General features: G+C 34.9%; 1 protein-coding gene across 6 annotated transcripts in view; it reads left to right on the top strand.

Annotated features, from left to right (window-relative positions):
• Positions 1-448: 448 nt before the first annotated feature.
• Positions 449-24,905, top strand: part of KANSL1L (KAT8 regulatory NSL complex subunit 1 like) — a 133,675-nt gene continuing 109,218 nt past the window's right edge. For 3 of the 6 annotated variants that reach the window (XM_012751455.3, XM_012751454.3, XM_012751446.3), the window contains exons 1-2: positions 449-597; positions 16,231-17,347. In XM_012751455.3, coding sequence (XP_012606909.2) covers positions 16,260-17,347 — 1,088 coding nt within the window. In that variant the 5' untranslated portion in view covers positions 449-597; positions 16,231-16,259. The other 3 variants (XM_012751450.3, XM_012751452.3, XM_076005904.1) reach the window with 3 other exon arrangements.

The following is a 24,905-nucleotide window of genomic DNA, read 5'->3' as shown; positions in this document are numbered from 1 at the left end:
CGCGGGCGGCAGGGCGGGAAGCAATCTGACTTTCCCCAGCGCTTTGTTTTTCCTGTCACCGAGGTACAAAAATAGCCAAGCAGGGGCGGGAAGTGGCCCGGCCGTGTTTTGGTTTTTTGTTCCCTCCCCTCAGGCTGGCACACGGAAAGGGGAAGAAGGAAGCGGGAGCGGCGCGGAACCCGCCCCGAGGGAGCCGCGGCGCCTCTGCAGCAGGATTCGGGCGTCGCGCTCCAGCCACTTCCAGAACGCTCTCAGCTGCTTCTGCAGGCCCCGCCCCCTGCCGGGGTTTCCCCGCCACCCGCTCTCATTTGCATGGCGCTGCCCCTCCCCCGTTGCCATTGGTCGGCACTAGGCCCCGCCCCTCCCCCCTCCCGACCGCGGCAGGGTTCCATCCCCCGAGCTGCCCGGAGCTGTGGGCAGCGGGCGGACTGTTAAACCGCGGCGGCGGCCGGGGCGGGAGCAGGGCGCGCTCTGGAGAAGAGTCAGCGGCGCCCCGGGTGGGGGGAGGCGGGCGGGCAGCTAGAGATCACCTCAGCAGCCCCCACCACGGCCGGACCGAAGGTGCGGCGGCGGAGGGGAGCCAGGGCGCCCCAGCAGGCGAGTGGCCGGCGTCAAAGCGGCGGGCTGAGGGGGGTGGGTCTCCTCTGTCTGGAACGGCTGCAGCGCGGGGAGGGGAGAGCGGAGAAGACCGCCGGGTGGACTTGCGGGCCAGGTGACCGACCGGCAGCCCCCTCGCTCACCGAATCCTCTGGGCTGCTGGACTCTGGGTCCCGGCACAGGATCGCGCTCTAGGGCAGGGGTCGGACTGCAGCCAAATTTAAACGGCTAAACCTAACAGCCTTGGCAGGAGCTGAGGGGAGGGGAAGGGAGGGGTGGAGGGAGGAGTGGGGGCGGGCCTAGACGCAGGTCACGTGGGGGGAGGGGCTTGGCAGGCCTCCCTTTTGTTTTGGCTGGCGCGTGCGCAGAAGGTGGAACACGTGGTCTCCTGGACCCGCCCCTGGCCTCAGCCGCTTCGCCTCACCCAACGCGGGTGTGGTGACGGCTGGTTTGGGGGAGCTCTGAGGCGGAGCTACCTGTATTAGATGTGACCCTTATTTTATTTATTTATTTCATACTTTATTTCAGGTTAACGTTGGTTTGGCGTTTAGAATTCGGTGGGATGGAGGGAAATCTAGGGGATAATTGAGGGATGGCATTTCCCATTTGTGTCACTTCTGGGTGTGCTGAGGAAGGGACCGGTCTTGCTGGAAAAATTGAGAACGCTTGGTGTTTGGCAGCAAGAAATACGAGGCGGTGTTCTGGTAGTTTCAGAAACGACAGAAAAGGAGGAGGCTGGCTTTGCAGCTAAGAGAGCAGGCACTGGATGGATGTTCTTGTAATGTTTTCTTCGGGAGAATTAGCGTTTGGTTTGTTCCCTGCGCGCTTTGCCCTTCTGATCCAGGAGTATGGAGAGATTTTTTGTGTTGTTTTTTTTTTTAAGCTGTGGGAAGCACATCCTGTTTTTGATTCTCCAAACTTAAGTACAGTAATATACTGGCGAAATTTAATAGAGTAGCTTCCTTCGCCTTTCCGTAGCCCGTTAGCGTAACTTCGTGCTGAGTTTGGGTCAGTAGAAATGTTTCTTAAATACTGACTGGATGGAGCAGATTTGTTAGCAACAAAACCAAAGTGAAGTATTTGTGAATACGGCAGACAAAACTGGCAGTGTTTTTGACTAGGAAAAAGTGGTTCTAAAAACAATTCAAATATTGGAGAAAAACCCGGTGTTCTGGAATGCAGATGGCTTGAGAAAGCAGTGAGTGAATGTCTCTATCTTTCAAGTTACTAGCTGTTTCCTTGGACAAGTCACAACCTCTCATCTCAAATTTCTGTTTCCTCTTGTAAATAGTGTCAAAATATAGTCTCTGCCTTAAGAGATTGTTGTGAAGATCACATGCTTTCTGTTAGTAAAAGTGATTTGTAATCTATTGACACAGAAATTGCCAAGTAACGTGATTTCATAACAAAAGTCAGTTTTTTTAGAAGCCAGCATATTGAAGCAATGTAAACAACGAATGAATCACAAATAGGATATATTTGATTATCTTCAAAATCTATTGTAACTATTACCTGACTCTCCCTCAGTTTCTACCTGCTTAACTCAAATCAGTGTCCAGTTCTGCCACCATTTCTCATAGTTTTAATGGTCAATCTACATGGTTTAATCTATCATGACTTCTCTTTCCCAGCCTTTCTGGAGTAAATTTTTATGTGAAACTCCTCTTAATCCAGGCAAATTCTATCCCATTGACTTCTGTGTTTACATTTTTGTTTCGTGATAGGTGCCTTTTTCAAATAATAATTACATATATTGTTAAATCTAATTTATTATAAAATTATTTGGAAAATAGAAAAGAGTGCAAATAAGAAAAATAAAAATACTTTGTATTTCTTTCTAAATATTTCTCTATATATGTATGTATATTTTACCTAAAACTGGGATCATACGATATTTTCATTTAACTTTAATTCATAAACATTTCCATATCATTAAATATTCTTTGAAAAAATATTTTCAATAGCTGCTTAACATGTCATCATGTTACTATCATATTTTAAGTTTTTCCTATTGGAAGATGTTTGGGATATTTCTAATGTTTTGCTACTATAAATTTTACTACAGAAAATACCCTTTTACATGAATCTTTGAAATTTTCCCCCCTTAGATTTATAGAATAGGAATTACTGGGTTAGAGTCTGTTTCTTGTTGGTTTTTTTTTGTTGGTTTTAAGGCTCTTGTAATTTCACCAAATTACTTTCCAGGACGTTTTATTGATTTTCACTGATCCCGTGGTATTGAGCATGCCTCTCATTACGTCTTTGTTCATCGTACATTATTATTAGGCTTTAAAATGAAAACCTTGCTTCAATTTGCATTTAATTTTTTTTCACCTTTGTGATATATCTATTTTATTTTTCTGATTTATTGTAAGATGTTTGAGAGAAATATGTTTCATATTTGACACGCTGCAAATCACATAGTGGGTGCTCAATAAATACTTGCCAATTGGCTATTAGTATTTACCTTTTTTATCTCTGGAAGGTTAGGAAATTGTGTCTTTTGCTTTTTGTCTTAATTCATGGGTCTATTGTTAGTAGTAATAGACTTATTGTTTAATTCATTACTTTGAATACTTATCTCGTCTGGTGAAGCCGCACTGATCATAATTGTCTACTAAAAGGTCCAGTAATTTCCCATTATCCAATTGCTGCATTGTCCAAGAACTTCATCCAATTTTGATGCCATTTATCATGATAACTTAAGACTATTTCATTTCCTTTACTCATTCTTCTGTCTGTATGGAATTAGCTTAAAGATTTCACTCTGATCATTCTAGTTACAGCCTTCTCTGTTTGACAAAAAGATGCCTAGTGTCTAAAGTTTCTTTATTATTCAGATTGTTCTTGATAGTCCAGCTATTATTGCCTATGGCATCTTTTACTGCCCTTTAATCTACCACATAAATCTTAATATGTAATATGTAATTCTTGTTTTCATGATGTTTTTCATGTATTTATTCAGTTATCTTTTCCTATCCTTTTACATTTGTCTATACAGTATTAAATGGTAGTTGAAGGAGACGATGGAAAACTGCTTCCTTCAGGTTTAAAATAGTGTTTAAGGTTGTTCACTGATTGGGATCTTCGAGATACAAACATAAGAAATGGTGCTGCTTGCAACAGAAGTGACAACTGATGGGCAATTAGCAACCAACTTACCGACTTTAAAGCGTATCATTTCTTATGTTTCTATCCTTAAAGATTACTGTATTCCAGTGCTATAATGGAATATTGTATGTAATGATGACCCTGAGTCATAAATACAATTTTACATTACTTTTAGTATATTTGATTTGGAAAGGCAAGGAAAGTTTATCATTTCCAAGAGATTTCTACCTTTTTCTCTTTTTCTTTTTTTTTTTAGACTGAGTCTCTGTTCCCTGGGCTAGAGTGCCATGGTGTCAGCCTAGCTCACAGGAACCTCAAATTCCTGGGCCCAAGCAATCCTTCTGCCTCAGCCTCCCAAGTAGCTGGGACTACAGGCATGCGCCACCATGCCTGGCTAAGTTTTCCTATATATTTTTAGTTGTCCAATTAATTTGTTTCTATTTTTAATAGAGATGAGGTCTCGCTCTTGCTCAGGCTGGTTTCAAACTCCTGACCTTGAGCTGATCCGACAGCCTCAGGCCTCCCAGAGTGCTAGGATTTATGGGCTTGAGCCACCCTGTTGGCCTTTTTTTTTTCTTTGAAATGTTCTCCTGTAGGGATTTTTCACTAAACTGTTTATTCCCTAATCATGTGGGGTAAATAAACACTCAGCAAATGTTAATAAAAATGATAATATTATAGTTGCCACTAGACAGGCTGTGATAAAAATCTGAAGACAGTTCATAATGGAAAGTTTTAATACTGGATGTTATTTTTAGGTTCTTAGAAACATTTCCACATGGATGTGAAAATGAATCCATTTATAATACTGAGATTTTGTTATTTTTTTAAAATGGTAATGACTTTTTATTCATTCATTTGTAGCATTAAAGCTTTGTTTCCAGTTCTATAAGACAAAGAATTCTCAAATATGTTATTTTTAATAATTAAAAAAGTTTTTTATTTGGTAGTAGGTCATTAATCAATGTTTAGTCATGTGAAAGTAAATTGAAGTCAAGATACATAGACTGAGCAAATGTGATAGTGCGCTCCTCAATGTAAATTTCTGGATCCAAGTTGATGTACACACACAAAAAGACTCTTCATTTATATTCCTATGAGTCATGCACTTATAACTGAAAAGTAATAATTCTGCTTGAAGTATGATCTGTTTGATGTATTATGTGGCCACCCAAGTGGCTTTATCTTTAATTTAATTCCTTTAGTCTTCAAAGAGAATTCCTTTTTAGGCATAGTTTTCAAAGTGGAAGAAGTTCTTGCTTATAAACATCATTGAATACAAAGTTCTGAGTTAACCATATCCTGGTCATGCCAATTACCACAGTGTTTCCTGCTGTAAATTGAGAATTCCCATGAAGTGGCATAAAGAAATCTTGAAAACACAACACTGTATTTTGTATTCCTACCTTCCATTAATTCCTGTATTTTTGAGGAATTAAATTGTACCAATGTGAGCTCATTCTCCTTACTTTTGTTGTTTTAATTGGATTTTTCCTTTATGTGTTATGAATCAGAAATTTTGAGTCCCCTTCCTTATATTTTAGTAATAATGTTTAAAAGGGCTTCTCCTATTTTGTTGAAAGAATTTATCTTCCTACTCTTTTTCTTACTGTTATTAGTGTGGGTCAGCTAATCTGAAACATGTATAAGTCCCAAGTGTGGAAATAATATTTAATATTTGATCCTACTTCATGGTTCTCCTCTCTCAAAAAACTATTAGTAGTCTTTTCACTATGTCTTCACTTAAGGATAAATCTGCTTTCTTTCTGATACTTTTATTGTTTTTTTTTATTGCTCTGTGTTTAGGAGAACTAGGATTATACAAATTCCAATTAAAAGAGTAAATTTAATGTTTAGGGGGTACGTTTGGATAGACTATTTTCCATGAACACTACATGGACTATATGTATGCATTCTAGAATACATATCATAATCAAAATCTGGAGCAGTATTTTAGGGGATAACAATTCTGAATTGGATTTTATTTTTAATCTTTTTTGTGATTTGGATTTTAATCATTAATGTACATTCTTAGGAAGAAGGGTAGTGCTTATCTAAGTTATCAGTTTCCACTCTGAAGGTAGACTAAATCAACAGATTTTTTTTATTATTCTTTAGGAATTTTGTAAAAAATTATTTGGAATATGTGACCGACCTATATATTAATTTCTTTGTTTTGTTTTGTTGCTTTGTGTAGTTTCCTCCTTTTCTGCACTATATATTAATTTCTAAAGGCCTGATTACTGTCTGAACCAACTTAGTAATTTTTGACTTGGTAATTATCTTAGTATGTACATGCAGCTTTTGAGGGATGACAGCTTTTTCATGATATCCCAGGGGATTAGATTATATTTAATTAATGCTAACTTCATAAATACAAGTGATTTATAAATATTAAAAATACAGATTAAGCCACTAATGGAAACATTCTGGAGACAACAGGGCAAGGCCTTTAATTTGTAGTATAGTAGTCCCTCCTTATCCTTGGGGGATATGTTCTAAGACCCCCAGGGGATACCTGAAACCACAGATACTACCAAACCCTATATTTATGATGTTTTTTCCCAGACATACATACCTAAGATAACATTTAATTTATAAATTAGGCATAGCAAGATTAACAATAACGAATAATAAAATATTAGTGGAACAATTATAACAGTATACATAAAAGTTATGTGAATCTGTGCACAGTCTCACTTGTTCTCTTTCTCTGAAAATATCTTGTACTGTACTTACCTATTTTCAGACTGCGATTGATGGCCGGTAACTGAAACCATAGAAAGTGAAACCTTAAATAAAGGGTGGGGACTAAGGTAGTATAATTTCACAACAACTAATAACTGATGCCTTCCTTAATTCATAGTGAACGTTCTTTGGATTAAATTGTAGACCAAAATTTAGAATATATGGTATAAACTTAACTTTACAATCTCCCATTGTTTTTGCAGAATTAATTTGATTTCATTGATAATAATGAAATTTAATATAACTAAAAGAAAAAAATTGTAGTTTAAAAAAATGTTTATTTAAAGTCATAAATTTTGATTTATCTTACTGAAATTCTTCCTCTGCTTGGTATTTTTTCTGAGATTTCTAAGAAAAATGGATATATATTGAGATCTGGATTGTTTACTATTATTTGCATGGTGGATTATCTGTAACCGTTTTTTAACAGACTGCACTTTTTTTGTTTTTTTGCCACCCATAAAATTTCTGGGCTGCACATGTGCTAAAGAATTTTTTTTTAAGTTGAACTGGAATGTAAGGTGAAAATTCTGTTGTAAAAACATAAAAGGGAAATTCCTACCCAAGAAATATAATTGGTTTTTGAATTATCTAGAACTATTGCTTATTGACAGAGAATCAAGATTATCTAGTTGCTTTCTTTGAAAGAGTACTAATATAGTTTCTTACATTACCATTTTGCTTTGTAAATTCTGTTAGCTTGATATTTTAGTTTCTGTATGACAAAAACAAGGTTAATTTTTTCTCAGTTTTCTCCCTTCCAGGTTCTTTGAATTCCTATGTCATTAGACTAAACTCTTTTCAACAAGGGACTTGTTGTGCCTTGAATATTTTAGGTGTATAGGAAATAAATAGTCATCAAAGATAATGATGGTACCTAGAGTAATAGAATATAGTATTTTAACAGCTGGAAAGACATTTAGATTTAACTAGGATTCAAATATTTCCCTCCCCCAATTAAGTGTGTAATTTGAAACATGAATAATTAGAAGTATTAATAGGAAGATCAAGATGCTTTTCAGAAAGCTTTTTGAGGATTTGCCTTTTCCACATTCTTTCTGTATAGCCTAGAATACTAAAGATGCCTAAAAATATTAAATAATAGATTTGGCTAAAAAATTAGGGTACTCAAATACTGTAGTTGATAGTTTATTCCTGGTTACTTAGTGGGACCATATACTTTATTATGCTTTGTACTGGCCGGTACAGTACTCCCTAACCACATGTGACTATTGAACACTTGAAATGTGGCTATTCCAACATTGAGATTGTGCTAAATGTAAAATAAACACTGGATTTGAAGACTTGACACACATGCAGAAGAATGCAAAATATCTCATCAACATTTTCTGTATTGATTACATGTTAACATAATATTTTGTATATACTGAGTTAAATGAAATTTAAATTAATTTTCCCTTTTTACTTTTAAAAATATGGCTAGTAGCAAGTTTAAATTACTATGTAGCTCACATATATCTATAGGACAGTGACATTCTACTAATATTTCCTAACTATTTTGTCTTAGGACTCCTTTCATGATAAAAAAAAAAAGCTTATGAACCTCCTTCCTTGAAAATTTAAGTAATTTTATCATTTTGGATAGTGTTCAAGAAATACTTATTAAGAGTCTGCTATGTGCCAAAAATATTCTAGAATACAGCAATGAATGAAAACATACAAAAGCTACCTTCATACAGCTTTCTATTGGAAAAAATATGTGATGAAGTAATTTTTAGTAAAAATTTTTAAATGAACTATTATTTGTTGTAAGTATACTATTATTATATATGATTTGATATAATTATAATATAGTGCTTCATTTATCAGGTGATAATTTGTCATTACTGTTTTAAATATTTCTTCTTTCTCTTCTCATACTGGTATTCCTATTACATGTTACACCTATAATTGTCTTTACAGTTCTTGGATATTCTGTTGTTTTTTCTCCTCCAGTCTTTGTTCTTTTTCCCTTTAAGTTTTGGAAGTTTCCATTGATATATCTTTTTTTTTTTTTTTTTTTTTTTTTTTGAGACAGAGTCTCGCTTTGTTGCCCAGGCTAGAGTGAGTGCCGTGGCGTCCTAGCTCACAGCAACCTCAAACTCCTGGGCTCGAGTGATCCTTCTGCCTCAGCCTCCCGGGTAGCTGGGACTACAGGCATGCGCCACCATGCCCGGCTAATTTTTTATATATATATCAGTTGGCCAATTAGTTTCTTTCTATTTATAGTAGAGACGGGGTCTCGCTCTTGATCAGGCTGGTTTTGAACTCCTGACCTTGAGCAATCCGCCCGCCTCGGCCTCCCAAGAGCTAGGATTACAGGCGTGAGCCACAGCGCCCGGCCTCCATTGATATATCTTAAAGCTCAGAGCTTCTTTCTTCAGCCACATCCAGTCTACCAATGAGACCATTAAAGGAAGTCTTCATTTCTAGAAGAATGAAGAATGCTAGAAGGTTTTTGATCTCTGGCATTTCTTTTTGATATTTTCTTTGAGTTTCCATCTTATATCCTCCATCTGTTATTGCTCATTGGCTATTGTTTCCATTAGATCTCTTAGCATATTAAATCATAGTTGTTTTAAATTCTTGGTCTGCTAATTCCAACATTTCTGCCATATATGAATCTGGTTCTGATGTTTTCTTTGTCTCTTCAAACTATGTTTTTTGCCTTTTAGTGTGCCCTGTAATTTTTTGTTCAAAGCTAGACATACTGAGTAAAAGAAACTTTAGTAAATGGAACTTAATAAGATGTGAGGGTAGGGGAGATATTTTATAGTCCAGTGATTAGGTCTGTTTTGTAGTGAGCCTTTGCTCCTGGGCTGTGAACTTCATAAGTGCTTCTCAGTTTTCCTTCCCTTAGGTAGGATAGGATGGCTAGAAAGAGCTTGAGTTGGGTATTTCCCTTCTCTCAGGTGGAAGGCTAGAGTATGTTGGGGTTCGGTATTTTTTTAATTTATATCTAACTTTAAAAAAGCAAGAATTTTCAACAGATTTCTTAAAAATATGCCATTAGTTACTTCTTTATTCTCATCTTACTTGATCTCTCTAGTATTTGCTAGAACTGACTGTGTAGGCTTTATACACTTTTGTATCTTGATTTTTATATAATTCTGGATTTTCTTCTACCTCACTGATAACTTTTCCGGTCTCCTTTTAGGGCCCATCCTTTTTTGTAGCTCCTCCTCCTTTGCTCAAATAAATGTGAGTGAACCTCCAGGTTTGGTCCTAGACTCCTTTCTCCTTTTTGCTTATACTCTCTCCCAATAAACTCTTCTAGTCCCTTGGCTTTAAGTAAAATTTAAATAATCTAACTATGACTTCTCATTTAAACACTGGACTTTTTTGTATAGCTATTCTACTTGGATGGCTGATGGACACTTCAAAAGTACTAATAACACTTCCCAAACAGAACTTTTTATTTTTCTCTCCTTTGAACTCTGTATTCCCAAGTCTGCCTCATTTCAGAAAATAGCAGTTACTGACTACCCAAGTTGCTCAAGCCAAACACCTCTAGGAGTCATCCTTGATTCGTTTCTTTCCTTATGCCCTACAAAGTGTTGATGATCAAAAGTGTTGTTGACTCTCCTTGAAACATGTTCTAAATTCATTCATTTTTCTTCATTTCTACTACTACTTTACTAGTCCAAGCAACCACTACCATCTCTCATTTGGATTACTTCAATAGCTTCCTAATTGGTCTTTCTGCTTCCATTCTTGCTCCATTACAAATCTTTTCTTTATAGAACAGCCAGAGTAATTTTTAAAAAATAATAATTTCAATGAGATTAAGCTACTCCCTCATAAATCTCTAGTGGCTTTTCTTTGATTTATACACAAAATGTCCATGGTTTGGCACTTATCTATATCTCTAATCTTAATAACTGTTTCTCTCTGGCTCATTATGTTCTAGTCATATTTGCCATTGTTCCACAAACACACCAAATTTATTCCCACTTTAAAGCTTTCTGTTTGTTATCGTTTTTTGCTTGAAAGCACATAATCCCAAATTCTTGGTTAGCTTATTATTGTCATTTCAGATCTCAGAGCAGATGTCACCAACAGAGAGACTTTTTCTCATCTACAAATCTAAATTTACTCCTACCTCGATGTAGTCATGTTGTATACTATGTTTAATTTTCATAAAAACACTTATGGAACCCTTTTTTACCTAATATTTTCTTATTTTATTCTGTAGCTATCATTAGCTAGAATGAAAGCTCTGTGAGAGTAGAAACCTTGTCATGTTCACCACCACCTTTCTCTAGTACCTTAGGATAGTATCTATCACATACTATAAAAATGTTCCTCATAAAAATGTGAATGTATCAAATTGGTGAGTGTTTGGTTTTAGATTGAATATTATATTGAATGGAGACTAAAAATCTAGTATCTACCAAAAATAGATAAAATTATTTTTATAACTTAATGTTTATTTCTTTATTTTCTGCTTTAAAAAAAGTTAACTGGCTTATTTCTATACTTTTTGAATTTTTATTTTGTTTTTGAAAGATGAAATAGTTTGTCAGCTGTCATTCATGAACACTTCTCTATAAATAATTTGTTATGGTATGGATAGTCTTTATGCCCCAAAATGAAAACCAGATGGCTTTACTTGTAGCTAGTTATTCTCACTGTCTTATTTTTAAATTGGCTTTTGAAATACTGGAGACACATTTAAGTGCTATAAAAAAAATTGTGATTATGTGGAATACAGCTTATGGAACTAATGGAAACCATCTTGAGGTGAATTTATGCAATTTTTATTTACTACTTTATGCTTTTCAAATCACTTTTCCTCCTTATACTTTCTGCCTTTAACCAACCATCCACTATATGTGTATATGAAATAATACCCAATTAAGAATAAATAGACTTTAAAACTATTTAGTGGCCAAAACCATTATTCATCATTAACCTGAATGATAAACTCAGTGATTTTCAGTAGAATGCACATCTAATTTCTTCTAACCCCTGAATACATATCTTCTGAATATATGTATTAGAGGCTCCCAAACTATTCTGTTTTAAATAATTTTTAAAAGTTTATCTTAATATTTATTTTAATTTTTAGGAAATCCAATTTAGCATTTTTTTCTTTTATGAATAATGCATTTGGTGTCGTGTCCAAAAAACCTTTGCATAACTTAGTGTCACAAAGATTTTCTCTTATTTTTTTAAAGAAGTTTTATAGTTTTAGATTTTACATTTAGGTTCATGATTCATTCTGAAAGATCTGACTGTTTTTATATAAGGTATTAAGTATGTATTAGGATTCCTTTTTTTTTTTTTGCATATGGGTGTTTAGTTATTCTAGAACCATTTGTTTTTTAAAAAAACTAGTCTTCACTTAATTGTCTTTGCACTTTTGAAAAAAAAAAAAAAATCAATTGACCATATATGTGTGGGTCTGTTTCTGGGCTCACTATGTGTCCATCCTTTTGTCAAGGCCAAAATATATTTGCTACTGTAAATTGATAGGTAGCATGAGTCCTTCAACTTTGTTCTTTTCAAAAGTGTTTTGGCTCTTCTAGTTCTTCTGACGTTCCATATAAATCTTCGAATCAACTTGTAGATATCAGGAAAAAGTCTTGTGAAGATTTTGTGTTTAAAATTATAGATCAGTTTCAGGAGAATTAATATCATTATGATATTGAATAATCTAATCCATGAGAACATTGAATTGGACTATTTATTTAGGTCTCTGATTTTTTTCATTGGTGTTTTCTATTTTTCAGTATATAGATAACACATATTTTATTAGATTTATACCTATTTTTGGAGGTACTGGAATTATTTCTGTTTTTAAAATTTCTATTTTCAATTTTTCATTTCTAGTATTTAGAAATATAAATGATTTTTTTTTTTTTTTTTTTTGAGACAGAGTCTCACTCTGTTGCCCGGGCTAGAGTGCTGTGGTGTCAGCCTAGCTCACAGCAACCTCAAACTCCTGGGTTCAAGCAATCCTCCTGCCTCAGTTTCCCGAGTAGCTGGCACTACAGGCATGCACCACCATGCCTGGCTAATTTTTTTCTATATATATTAGTTGGCCAATTAATTTCTTTCTATTTATAGTAGAGATGGGATCTTGCTCTTGCTCAGGCTGGTTTCGAACTCCTGACCTCGAGTAGAAATATAAATGATTTTTGTATGTTGACATTATATTGGTTCTAGGAGGTTTTTTTGCAGATTCCATGGATTTTCTTTTTAGAGGATCATGTCATCTGTGAATAGAGACAGTTTTACTTACTTTCTAATCTGTATGCCATTGTAGATGTTAATAGATTAGAAGAGATAGGTCATTGAGTTGATCAAGTCACAACTTGAATCTTGGAAAAATTTTCCAAATGCTAGCTTGTTTTATAATTATTTTTTTATTCCATAACAGTAAAGTGTAAAATGCAAAAAAAAAAAAAAAAAGCAAATCTGGTTATTTTTGTTTTCTCTTTCTTTTTGAATTTAGGATAAATGGGAATCTACTGTATAGTAAATATAAGATTTACTGCATTATATAAAAGTATATAAATTTTGAGACATACAGAATTTAGGGGAAGATTATTACAGAAATCTCTACATTTCTTGAGACATTATGTAGTAAAGTAGACATATAAAAAAGGAAAACATCTATAATTTTTTTTTAAGTCATGAGTTGTAGCAAGTAGCATCTATAATTTTATCACTTAGAATTAACAACCATTAACATTTATTTTGCATTTAGTCTTTTTCTTAAATTTTGTATTAATAGTTAAAATGCAAATTCTCTTAAACCATCACTCTTAGTTCTGTTTCATGGAATTTGCTTGATGCAACTACTGTTGCAAGTTTGGTGATATTTTTCTGGTTCCCTTTTTATTCTTGTAAACACATACACACATACATACGTATATACATACATGTTATTGAGGCAAGCAGACTAGTTGGTTTCCTGTTTTGATGTGGTCCAAAAGGAGGAAAGCAGAGGCCCCTTGCTCTAGATGAGGCTTACCAAAAGTCCCTTATTCAAGCTGTGGCTTGCTGAATTTCTAGCCAATTAGAAGCAAGAGACCAAAAACTTGCTAACCACAGTTACTGCTTTAGAGGGCTAGGAACTTTCCCAGAGCCCCTATAGGCCCAGTTAGGCTTAAACTCCAATTTAAGGAGCTTAAGTTAGGTTTAAGCTCCAACTCTGTGCTTTGAGGTAACTCTTTCCTTTAGAAAAGCCCAATAAAACCAAGCCCCACACTATCCTCAGGGAATAGCCCGAACTTTTCCTTTCTCTGTGCTAGCTCCCTTGTGCACAAGCTAAATAAACTTTTTATCTTTGTTGCTATGCCTGGTGATCTCTTTTGATTTCTATCCTGGGAGATAGATTACAATAACCCAGGGACGTTTGTAACAGTATGGCTTTTTTTTTTTTTTTTGAGACAGAGTCTCACTCTGTTGCCTGGGCTAGAGTGCCATGGCATCAGCCTGGCTCACAGCAACCTCAAACTCCTGGACTCAAGCTATCCTTCTGCCTCAGCCTCCCAAGTAGCTGGGACTACAGGCATGCGCCACCATGCCTGGCTAATTTTTTCTATATATTTTAGTTGACCAATTAATTTCTTTCTATTTTTAGTAGAGACGGGGGTCTCGCTCTTGCTCAGGCTGGTTTCGAACTCCTGACCTTGAGCAGTCAGCCCACCTTGGCCTCCCAGAGTGCTAGGATTACAGGGGTGAGCCACCACGCCCGGCCAACAGTATGGCTTTAATGTGTATTATATTTATATGGTACTGTGACATATATATTCTGCACTTTTCTTTTGTCTTTTTAACTTAATATTGTTTTTGAGGTCTCTCTTGATACTCTAAGTTATTCCTTTTTAACTGTGATATAGTATTCCATCATGTTTTATTATCTATATCCATTGTTATAAGACATCTAGGTTGTTTTGAAAGAATGTTTTGCTATTGCAAGCATTGCTCTGTTGTACCTTTGACAAACATTTTCTTCATTATGATCAAATTACTGAACCAATTTATGGTCCCAAGAGATGTGAGAAATCGTTTTCTTTTGGATAAAAGGTATCCAGATTTTATTAACGTGTATATGAGGAGTGATTACCCTAGATAAGAGAAATCTTGTTTACCCATATCCTCCTAATATGTGATATTTTCAGACTTAATACATTTTTGTCAGTTTGGTGGTTGGAAAACTGGGCTCTTGCTTTGTTAATATGTATTCCCCTCATTACCAGCATGATTGAGTATATGTTTAATGACCATTTACGTATCTTCATCTGTGAAGTGCCTGACTGCCCCATTTGTAGGTGTTCTTTATATATTCTAGAAAACTTATATCTGTCTATTATATATGTTGCACATATTTTCATTTGTAATTATGCGATTGTTTTTATTACATAGAAATATTTGTGCTTTTCTTTTCCTTCTTGGTCAATCTTGCTAGTCTTTGCAAAGAATCTGCTATAGATTTTGTGTTTTTTTTTTTATTTTTTACTTTTTCGAGATAGAATCTCACTCTGTCTCCTGGGCTAGACTGCTGTGGTGTCAGCCGAGCTCACAGCAACCTCAAATTCCTGGGCTCAAGCAATCCTCCTGCCTCAGTCTCCTGAGTGGCTGGGATTATAGGCACATGCCCGGCTAATTTTTTCTATTTTTAGTAGAAACGGGGTCTCGCTCTTGCTGAGGCTAGTCTTCAACTCCTGACCTCAAGCAACCCTCCCTCCTCAGCCTCCCAGAGTGCTAGGATTATAGGCCTGAGCCACCATGCCCGGCCTGAGTTTTGTTTTTTTTAAATAGAAATGAGGGAAGTAGAGTTATAGCTAGCATCTGGGGACAGGCACTGTGATAGTGTGCCTATTTAAATGACTGTGAAGTATTGTGTGTTGAAACAAAAATTATGGAGTGTCATAGTTATAAATTATTAGCTGCCTTTACAAACTTATAATTGTTGATGATGTAAAAAATTTTACTAATTGTTCATGATTCATAATTTTTAATGGTACTGGATTACCTTTTCCTGTGAATCAGAATATATGGTTTATATTTTTGATAAAATATATTTAAATTTGTTTAATTATGGGATTAATCTTTAGTGGTCATCTATCACAGAATCCACTATTTTCCAGGCAGGAGTAATGTCCTCTGTAATGAAAATTGATGGGTATCCAATTTAGGATAAGGGAAAAAATTGCAAATACCTTTTCACGAAAATTTATACATATTGCAGAGAAGGCAAGTTTTCACTATTAGGTTATTTTTAGCAGCTATGAAGCTATTTATATGTTTTTGTTTGTAATTCACTTAAGTGTTTTTACAAACATATTATTTAGTATATATTAGTTCTTGTTATTAGTATTAGTACTGTTCAAGTTGTGAAGATTAAATTCAGTTTGGAGCATTTTATTGTGTTTTATAAAGATAAGTAATGTTTACTTTTGGAGAGTATGGGATTAAATCACATTTTCAAGTATGATTACCAGATTCTAGGTTGGAATTTTTTTCTTTTTATTCCCACTAAATATTGTCAAAAAATGGAATTCTGAAATGTAATTATATCCACAAATATTTATTGAATACTTATTGTGCTAGGCTTTAATTGGAGTTTTGGATATTTGGCCCAAAGTTAGAATGAAGAATAGCTTAGTCCTTGTTGAGATAATGTTGGGAATTGTGAGATGAAGAGTTTGTTTCCTTTCATATTTTAGTCAGAAACATCAAAATTGTTGCCTTTGAAAAAAAGTACAAGCAGAAAACTTTTTTCTAGATATTTGATTATTTATTTTTACATTATTTTAGGTTTCCAGTGATTATCTGCAGGAATCGCCATGACCCCAGCTCTGAGGGAGGCAACAGCAAAGGGTATCTGCTTTTCATCTTTGCCAAGTACCATGGAGTCTGACAAGATGCTATGCATGGAAAGTCCAAGAACTGTAGATGAAAAGCTAAAGGGAGACACTCTCTCTCAGATGCTGGGATTTCCGACTCCCGAGCCTACTCTTAATACTAATTTTGTGAATTTAAAACATTTTGGCTCTCCTCAGTCTTCAAAACATTATCAGACAGTTCTTTTAATGAGTTCTAATTCTACATTAAATAAATACAGTGACAATTATAAACAAAAAAAATTAGGGGAGCCCAATTGCAATAAGCTGAAAAACATACTGTGTAATGGCAGCAACATTCAGCTCAGTAAAATCTGTCATTCTCATTCTGAAGAGGTCATCAAAAAGGAACCTTTATCAGATACCACAAGCCAGTGCATGAAAGATGTACAAATTATTTTGGATTCAAATGTAACTAAAGACACTAATATAGATAAAGTACAACTGCAAAACTGTAAATGGTACCAAAAGAATGCATTTTTGGATAAAGTTACTGATGCTGAGATTAAAAAGAGTTTATTTCACTGTACTCAAAAGAAAATTGGACCTGGCCACTCAAATGTGCCTATTAGTTCTTCAGCTGCTGAAAAAGAGGAGGAAGTGAATGCTCGTTTACTTCATTGTGTAAGCAAACAGAAAAGTTTACTTAGCCAGGCTAGAAGAACTCAGAAACACTTGCAGATGCTCCTGGCAAAGCATGTTGTTAAGCACTATGGTCAGCAAATGAAATTTTCTATGAAACATCAGCTCCCCAAAATGAAGATCTTTCATGAATCTACCACAATTTTGGGTAACAGTTTACCTAAATGCACTGAAATTAAGCCAGAAGTCAACATATTGACTGCAGAGAATAAATTATGGGATGATATAAAAAATGGCTTTGCACAGTGTACAGCTGCAGAAATCCAAAGATTTGCACTGTCTGCTACAGGGCTGTTGTCTCATGTTGAAGAGGGTCTGGATTCTGATGCAACTGATAGCAGCTCTGATGACGATTTGGATGAATATACCGTTAGAAAAAATGTGGCAGTGTAAGTGCAAAATTATTATTAGACCTTTTTCTGTTCCAAATATAACAGAAGTTGTCTTTAAGATATATTAAAAGGAAATAGATTTTCTGAAATCTTAATGCCATAATCTTTAAGTTATAAAACTTTGGTGAATTTTTAAAATGTTTCATTAAACTGTTGTGTGTGGATACACACACAAACACAATTTTTAAAAAAATTACTAAACTGTTCTACCTAGGAAAAACCCATACAGGAATAATAAAACTAGTTAGCTATAAGTAAGCCTTTTTTTCTGTTCTTGAATAGAATAGGCTATGGAGAAGGCCTAAATATTTAAGTGATCTAGTCAGTATGTATAGATGAATCAAGATTTAATGTCTGCATATAGGGACCCCTTGTTGATTTGGGGAGTTTATCAGTTGAGAGTACCTGTAAATTGACCTGCTACTTTTTTTTCCCTTAATTCATTGTATTCATAGCTTTCAGCTTTGGCCTTTACCAACTCAGTCAATATTTGCTGAGTTAATATAACTAAACAAAACTATAATGTCTACTATAAGATACCTATTGAATGCTCATTATGTGTTAAACACCGTAGATTCAGTTGTGAGCAGCGTATTGACAGTCTCTGCTCTCTTGGGCATTTACTTGAGAGAGAGGTATCCTGATATTTAAAAACAGAGTCAGGGAAAAATAATTTTAATTATTATACCACGATAACACTCGCGAACAGCTCTGTCCAGTAGAAACCGCCAAGATTCTGGAAGTGTTCTAAATCTATGCTATCCAATAATGACTAAACTCATGTGGCTGTGGAGCACTGGAAATTTGGCCAGTGTTACTGAGAAACTGAATTTTCAATTTTATTTAATTTTGTTTATAATTTAAATAGCAAGATAGAACATAATTTTTAATCTAGCTTTCAGGGAATCTGTTATTATTCCCAAGTTGATATGAATTACTGTGTGTATATATGGTATTTTGTGGGGAAGAAGTCTGTCATTTTTTCAAATTCTCAAAAATGAATGAGAATTATTATAGAATTAGAAGCCAAATATTTTTACTAACAAATATAAGATCAGTATATTAATTTTTATAGAGAGAAATAAAACATAAAGCAAAGTTAACATTCTAGTTTTTTGGTAATTGAAGACTATAATTGAAGTTTGTTTGAATGTGGGAGTTATAATAGTTATTGAGCACAGATTATTTTTCTGGCTGGTATTGTGCTGGTTACTTTACATATGATATCTCATTAACTCTTTCAATAATCCTAGGAAGTAGTTATTGTTATCCTTATTTCACTTAGGAAGAAACAGACTCAGCATGGTTTAGTAATGTGCCCATGGTCAAAAAGCCAAATAAGTGGTAGAGCCAGGATTTAGCCCATATATGTGTGACTCTAAACCCATGGTGGTTCTCTTATAATATGCTGCTTTTTCAACATTGTATCGTTGATGCTTATCGCTACAAGAATTATTAGGCACATGTGTTCTGAAAGTCCAGAAATTTATTAATTTTTATATTTATACTACTTTTGAAATTTTTCAATTTAATAAAATTTAGTAGGTAAACTTAGTAAATTAAGTATTTACATTTTTGTTGTTAAGAGCTAACAGACAGGTTTGTCTCTTTTAAGGTAGAAATAGAAATAAGAAAATTTTGTCTTTCCAGACTACTTTGACCAATTATGCTATTTTCATTAGTATCTCTTTCATTGATTTCCTACAGCATTTAGTTTGCATTCCATTTGTCATTAAATCATATTTTGTCCTATATAGTTTGCTAATATATCTTTAAGTCTTAACCATGTCTTGACCATGTTTCTAAGGGTAGAAACCACATTTTATACTTTTTGTTAATCTCTTATAGACCAAGTACATCATTATTGATTGGTCAGAACATTTTTTTTTTTTTTAAGACAGAGTCTCACTATGTTGCCCAGGCTAGAGTGAGTGCTGTGGCGTCAGCCTAGCTCACAGCAACAAACTTATGGGCTCAAGTGATTCTACTGCCTCAGCCTCCCAAGTAGCTGGGACTACAGGAATGTGCCACCATGCCCGGCTAATTTTTTGTATATATATTTTTAGTTGGTCAATTAATTTCTATTTTTTAGTACAGACGGGGTCTCACTCAGGCTGGTTTCGAACTCCTGACCTCAAGTGATCTGCCCACCTCGATCCACCCGCCTTGGCCTCCCTTGGCTAGGATCCTTGGCTAGGATCACAGGCGTGAGCCACCGCGCCATGCCAGAACATTTTGTTTTAAGATTTGCATTTACTCTTTGAGTTTAATGAGAGAACATTAAGCTCAGACATTTGATTAAAACATACACAAATGGGGATATTCAAACTATTGAAAAAAATTTTCTTATAAAACACTATGCTTGGCCGGGCGCGGTGGCTCACGCCTGTAATCCTAGCACTCCAGGAGGCTGAGGCGGGGCGAATTGCTCAAGATCAGGAGTTCGAAACCAGCCAGAGCAAGAGTGAGACCCCATCTCTACTATAAATAGAAATTAATTGGCCAACTAATATATAGAGAAAAAAAATAAAACACTATGCCTTCTATTTCTTTTTTTGTCAACTATGCCAACTATTTATTGAGGTAAACCGAAGTGAAGTAGCTTGGAAAAAAATTGGGTTCTGGTTTGGAAAGTTTATTTCTCACACTCTCTTTATTTTTCCCATAATCAACTAGAGGAGCTTCAGGGACTCTAGACATACATTTTAGGAAAATAATGAGTCTAAGAAATTTAATATCAGTTCTTTAAGATATGCTTCAAGCCTCTTGCATTATTGACCTTTTAATATTATTATGCCTTGATTATTAAAGCCCATGTCTATATTTCTAGAGGCCAAATAAACTTTGTTCTAAGGCCAAACTCATCTATATAAATCAATAGTACTAAATTTATATAATAACTCTTTGAATTCTTTAATTCACTGAATTGATACTTGTTTTGGTTGGCTTGGTTTTGGGTTTTTATTTTATTTGCTACTTAAAATCTGTTCAACATTTCTTGATTTCACACATCTTCCCATATATTAAATATGAAATTTTGTTTCAAATATTTTTACTAATATAATTTCTTGTGGGAAAGATTGTATCTCAACATTTTATTAATTTTGAAGTTGACTAAATTTCAAGAACAAATAGCACTACTTTAATTATTTGTATCTAGGTGTGAATATAAAAATTGTTTCTGTTTTTTTAAGTTGGAATTAATCAGTTCTGTTTTAGGTTAAATTCATTTTTAAATTTAAAACATTTATCCTGATAAGTTTACTTTTCTTCTGTTAAATTTATTTTTATTATTTTCTTCTCTGCATTTGTGGAAACTCACTTTTTCAAATCTAAATGAATATTTTTGATGTATAAACTTCAGAATTAAACCTTAAACCTAAAGAGCAGGTAAAAAGATACATTTTGTTGATCTAAATTTTTGAGTGGCAACACAATTAAATTTTCATATTGAATATGAAGAGTTCTCAACTTATGAGCTCCAGAGTGGCAAGTACTAAAGTTGACTTAAACTTAATTTTAAGCAACATGAGGGCAAATACTACTTTTTCTATCTTTGTATACTTACAGACTAGTATTATCTTCTGTTTAGTGGTTGCTTGGTATTTTAGTGAATGAATGTTTCTGTTTTGTACATGGAGTTGTAAAGATACAAAAATTTGGGTTGGCAATCTATGAAATTTCTGTGTATATGATTTTTTCTTCTTTCATTCTGGAGTTGCTTTATCTTTACTTGATAATTTTTTCACTTTCTTCTTTTGTTTCTAATACCAAACTGGCCACAAGATGTATCTTGTACATCTTAGACCTTATGTAAATGTGTGTTCAATGACTGAATGAACAAAATATGGACATTTAAAAGTGATAATTTTATTATAATATTTAACAGTTGTAATTTTTTAATCGATAAGTAAAATATATATTTACCTTTAAAATCTTACATTCTATTATTAATATGACTTCTATTTTTCTTAAGATTATAACCCTGATAAGAAAAACAAATTTTGGTCGGGCGCGGTGGCTCACGCCTGTAATCCTAGCGCTCTGGGAGGCCGAGGCGGGCTGATTGCTCATGGTCAGGAGTTTGAAACCAGCTTGAGCAAGAGCAAGTCCCCGTTTCTACTAAAAATAGAAAGAAAATTAATTGGCCAACTAAAATATATAGAAAAAATCATCCAGGCATGGTGGCACATGCCTGTAGTCCCAGCTACTCAGGAGGCTAAGGCAGAAGGATCGCTTGAGCCCAGGAGTTTGAGGTTGCTGTGAGCTAGGCTGACGCCATGGCACTCTAGCCCAGGCAACAGAGTGAGAAAAAAAAAAGAAAAACAAATTTCATTTTAATCAGGAAATTAGCTGTGAAGGAATATAATTGTTTTAGGAAATTGGAAAGTGCTCATATTAGCCTTTACTATTTCCACTGTTGTTTTAAATATATATTTGACTTGCCTCTTTTATTTTCCCTCCAAAAATATAGACAATAGATTAATTCATCACGATATTACTGATAGACTTTAATAATAACTTTTGGTTGAGAGGCTAGTGTGCATTAGAAGTAGAAGAAAAAAAAGGTCAGTTTACTTCAGAAGGGATAAGAGGGGGACTTTATGGTTTTTGTAGGTTTGAGATATAGTCCTTGCACTGTAATATGAATGGAATTTTCCTCCAATGTTCTTTTCCTTTGGTGAAGGAGCCCAGGCTCTGGACGTTCTTGTGTCACAATCATGGCTTGCTTTGTGACCCTAAGCAAGGTTACTTTTAACCATTCTGAATCAGATTCCTCATCTTTGATTTATCATAACGAATTCTGGAGATAATTAGATGAAATATTAAATATAAAGTGCCAATACATAATAAGGCATTGATAAGGCAGCCAATAAAGGATGCCTTATTAAGCAACTTAACTATTTTGGAAGACTGGAATTTCATATTGCTGGGGGAAAGTTGAAGAGCCAATGTAGAATACATGCTTCAATGTTAACCCATTGGAGAGGTGAGGATTGGGGGTATTTTTATACTAATTCCTATCAGTTATTGGTTGAAAGTTGCTACTGGTAAGGTTGATTACCTGGCATTTTGCTTCTGCCACTGGGGTGGCAAAGTAAGCTCCAGCAATAACAAAAAGAAAACCTTAGTCAAAGAAAGACAGGTGCTGGCAGTTGAAAGTCAGGGCCCTGTGCACTGAACTGGTTAAATGTGAAGGGATATGGGTAGGTCACTGACAAGAGTCTTCTACAATTATGCTACCATGTGATAGTAAAGCTTTAGAATTCTAACATTTCTTTTCTTTTTTCCTGGGGAATGATAATCAGGTACTTTTTTCCAGGATGGCATGTTGGGGAAACTCACAGATTTTGACACAGACATATTTTAGTCTTCCAAGGTTTCAGAAAAGGATGAAACATAATTTCTTGTCTTATTCCAGGAAGCCCACTAGTATCTTACAAATAACACAATTGTTTCAAATATTGGGAGAAAAAATTTCCAACATTTCCCCAAATTGCTCCCCATATATTCAAATTTTCTTTGAGTTTTTACTTAGATATATAGATATGCAGGCTTGATAAGAAAATTCTTTTCAACAGATTTAGGCATTCACCAAGAAATAAGGGAGAATTGTTGATGTTTAGTTAGAGCAGTTGAATGAATCTTTCCAGACTGCTGAAAAAGAAAAAATGCCAAAGTAATTTTTTACAGACTCACAAATATGAAATATTCATAGTTTTGTTCTTGATTTTCTATTTTGCCAATGGAAAGGAAAAGAATTGAAGAGCTAAGTGATATAGTATTTCCTTTTGAGAAACTGGATAAATAAAAGTAGGAACTCAGTGTGAGATTCAAAGGGTAAAGAGACCGATAAAATTCCATTAATACATTTTAAAGAAGAGTAACTTTGTATAATATGGATTTTACAAATTGTTTTTGCATTTATTATCTTTTTTATTTTCCATACTTCTGACATAGATGGGAGAAGTTTGATTTTATTTATTTTATTTTACTTGTAAGGAAAACAAAGAAAAAAATGAATGAAAAACAATTCTAGAGAACTTGCAAATGATTACTTGAGTGAAGAATCTTTTCCATTAGGAGAAGCAGAAATGAAGTAAAGGGCAGCAATTCAAAAGTATAATTGTGAAATGGATTAGCAGCTAAAAACCGGTAAAGAAATATATTATTCTGTAGCATGTGAACATCTTGGAGGAAAGTAATATTTCAGTTAAAATAAGTTCATTTTTAAAAAGACATTTTTTTCAAGTAATGTGATTTTAAAAGATAACATGTTTACTATATTTTCTCAGTGTTATAAAGTTAGTTTATGGCAGAGCTGGGATGTTAGCTAACTTCAATTTTAGGCCGTACTACTATATCTAAAGACTTTAGCTGGCTTAGGCCAAAATTAAGTTGACTGAGGCATTTTTGACTTTCAGGTCACCAAAAGAAACTAGAAAAAGTGTTTTGTTTAACTAGAAAAGGAAAATTAAGGTATTACTATAAAGTTGACATTTTTCTATGAGAAAAGCATCACATTGCTTGTATATGTATACATTTTTAAAAATCTTCCTCTAAATCAGTGAATCATAATCCTTACTTCTTCGCCCCAATATATCAGGGGATGACTAAATTAAATAATTGTTTTTATTGTCTTGATTTTCACAGGATGGGGAAAGACGCAGAAACTCATTCTTTTGGACCATGTTCTTTAGAAACTCTATAGGTGATTATAATAAACTAATTTTCCTTGAAATTGCTATATAATATGTGTTACTTAAAAGTTTTATATACTTTCATTTTAAAATAAATCACCTTCATAGAAGAAACAAAATGGCAATTATATGCTATATGGGGAAAGCAGAACAGTAAAGCCCCTTTGGAGTAGTTATGCAATATGTAATTTTATTTCTAAGAAGGAAATGACCACCTTTGTTTTCCTAGTTTTGACAAGGAAAGTACAGCTTGGGAGAATGATATTATCAAGATAGCAGAGTAGGAGATACTAGCCTTCATCCTCCCACAATAAACAAGGAATAGACATCTATCCATGAATGAAAATCATTTTGGGAGGGCTCAAGGGTCCAAGTAAGAACCTGAAGCAACACTGTGGAGCAAAAAACAAAATGGAGAATAAGTACACAGAAAGTGTAGCTGAGGCGATAGCATACCTGAGACATCTGGAGAACAAAGAAGGTGGCCAGGAGCTATCAGTATCAGGCATGTGGTGGGTGCCACCATGGTCATCAGAGCCTGCCCTGCAGATAGCACCAGCATCTTTTGCCACTGAGGTGACCAACAGCCATCACCACTGCAGACACTCCAGAAGAAGATACTGCTGCCCCACCCCACCACCACCAAGATGGAGCTGCTATTGTGCCACTCCAGGATGAGGGCCACCATCCTCCCAACTCCACATGCACCCCACACTCCAGAGCTTCAGCTGCCCATGCATGCTAACACATAAGACCCTGGCTTCAGGGCTGCTCCATACCTGTACACATTCCAGACTCTGGCCCTGTGGTCATACCACATGCACTCTTACCTCATACATGAGAGCCATCACTGC

This window comes from Microcebus murinus, chromosome 8, assembly GCF_040939455.1.
Source record: "Microcebus murinus isolate Inina chromosome 8, M.murinus_Inina_mat1.0, whole genome shotgun sequence".
Taxonomy (NCBI): domain Eukaryota; kingdom Metazoa; phylum Chordata; class Mammalia; order Primates; family Cheirogaleidae; genus Microcebus; species Microcebus murinus.
This window is presented reverse-complemented; position numbering and strand designations above follow the sequence as displayed.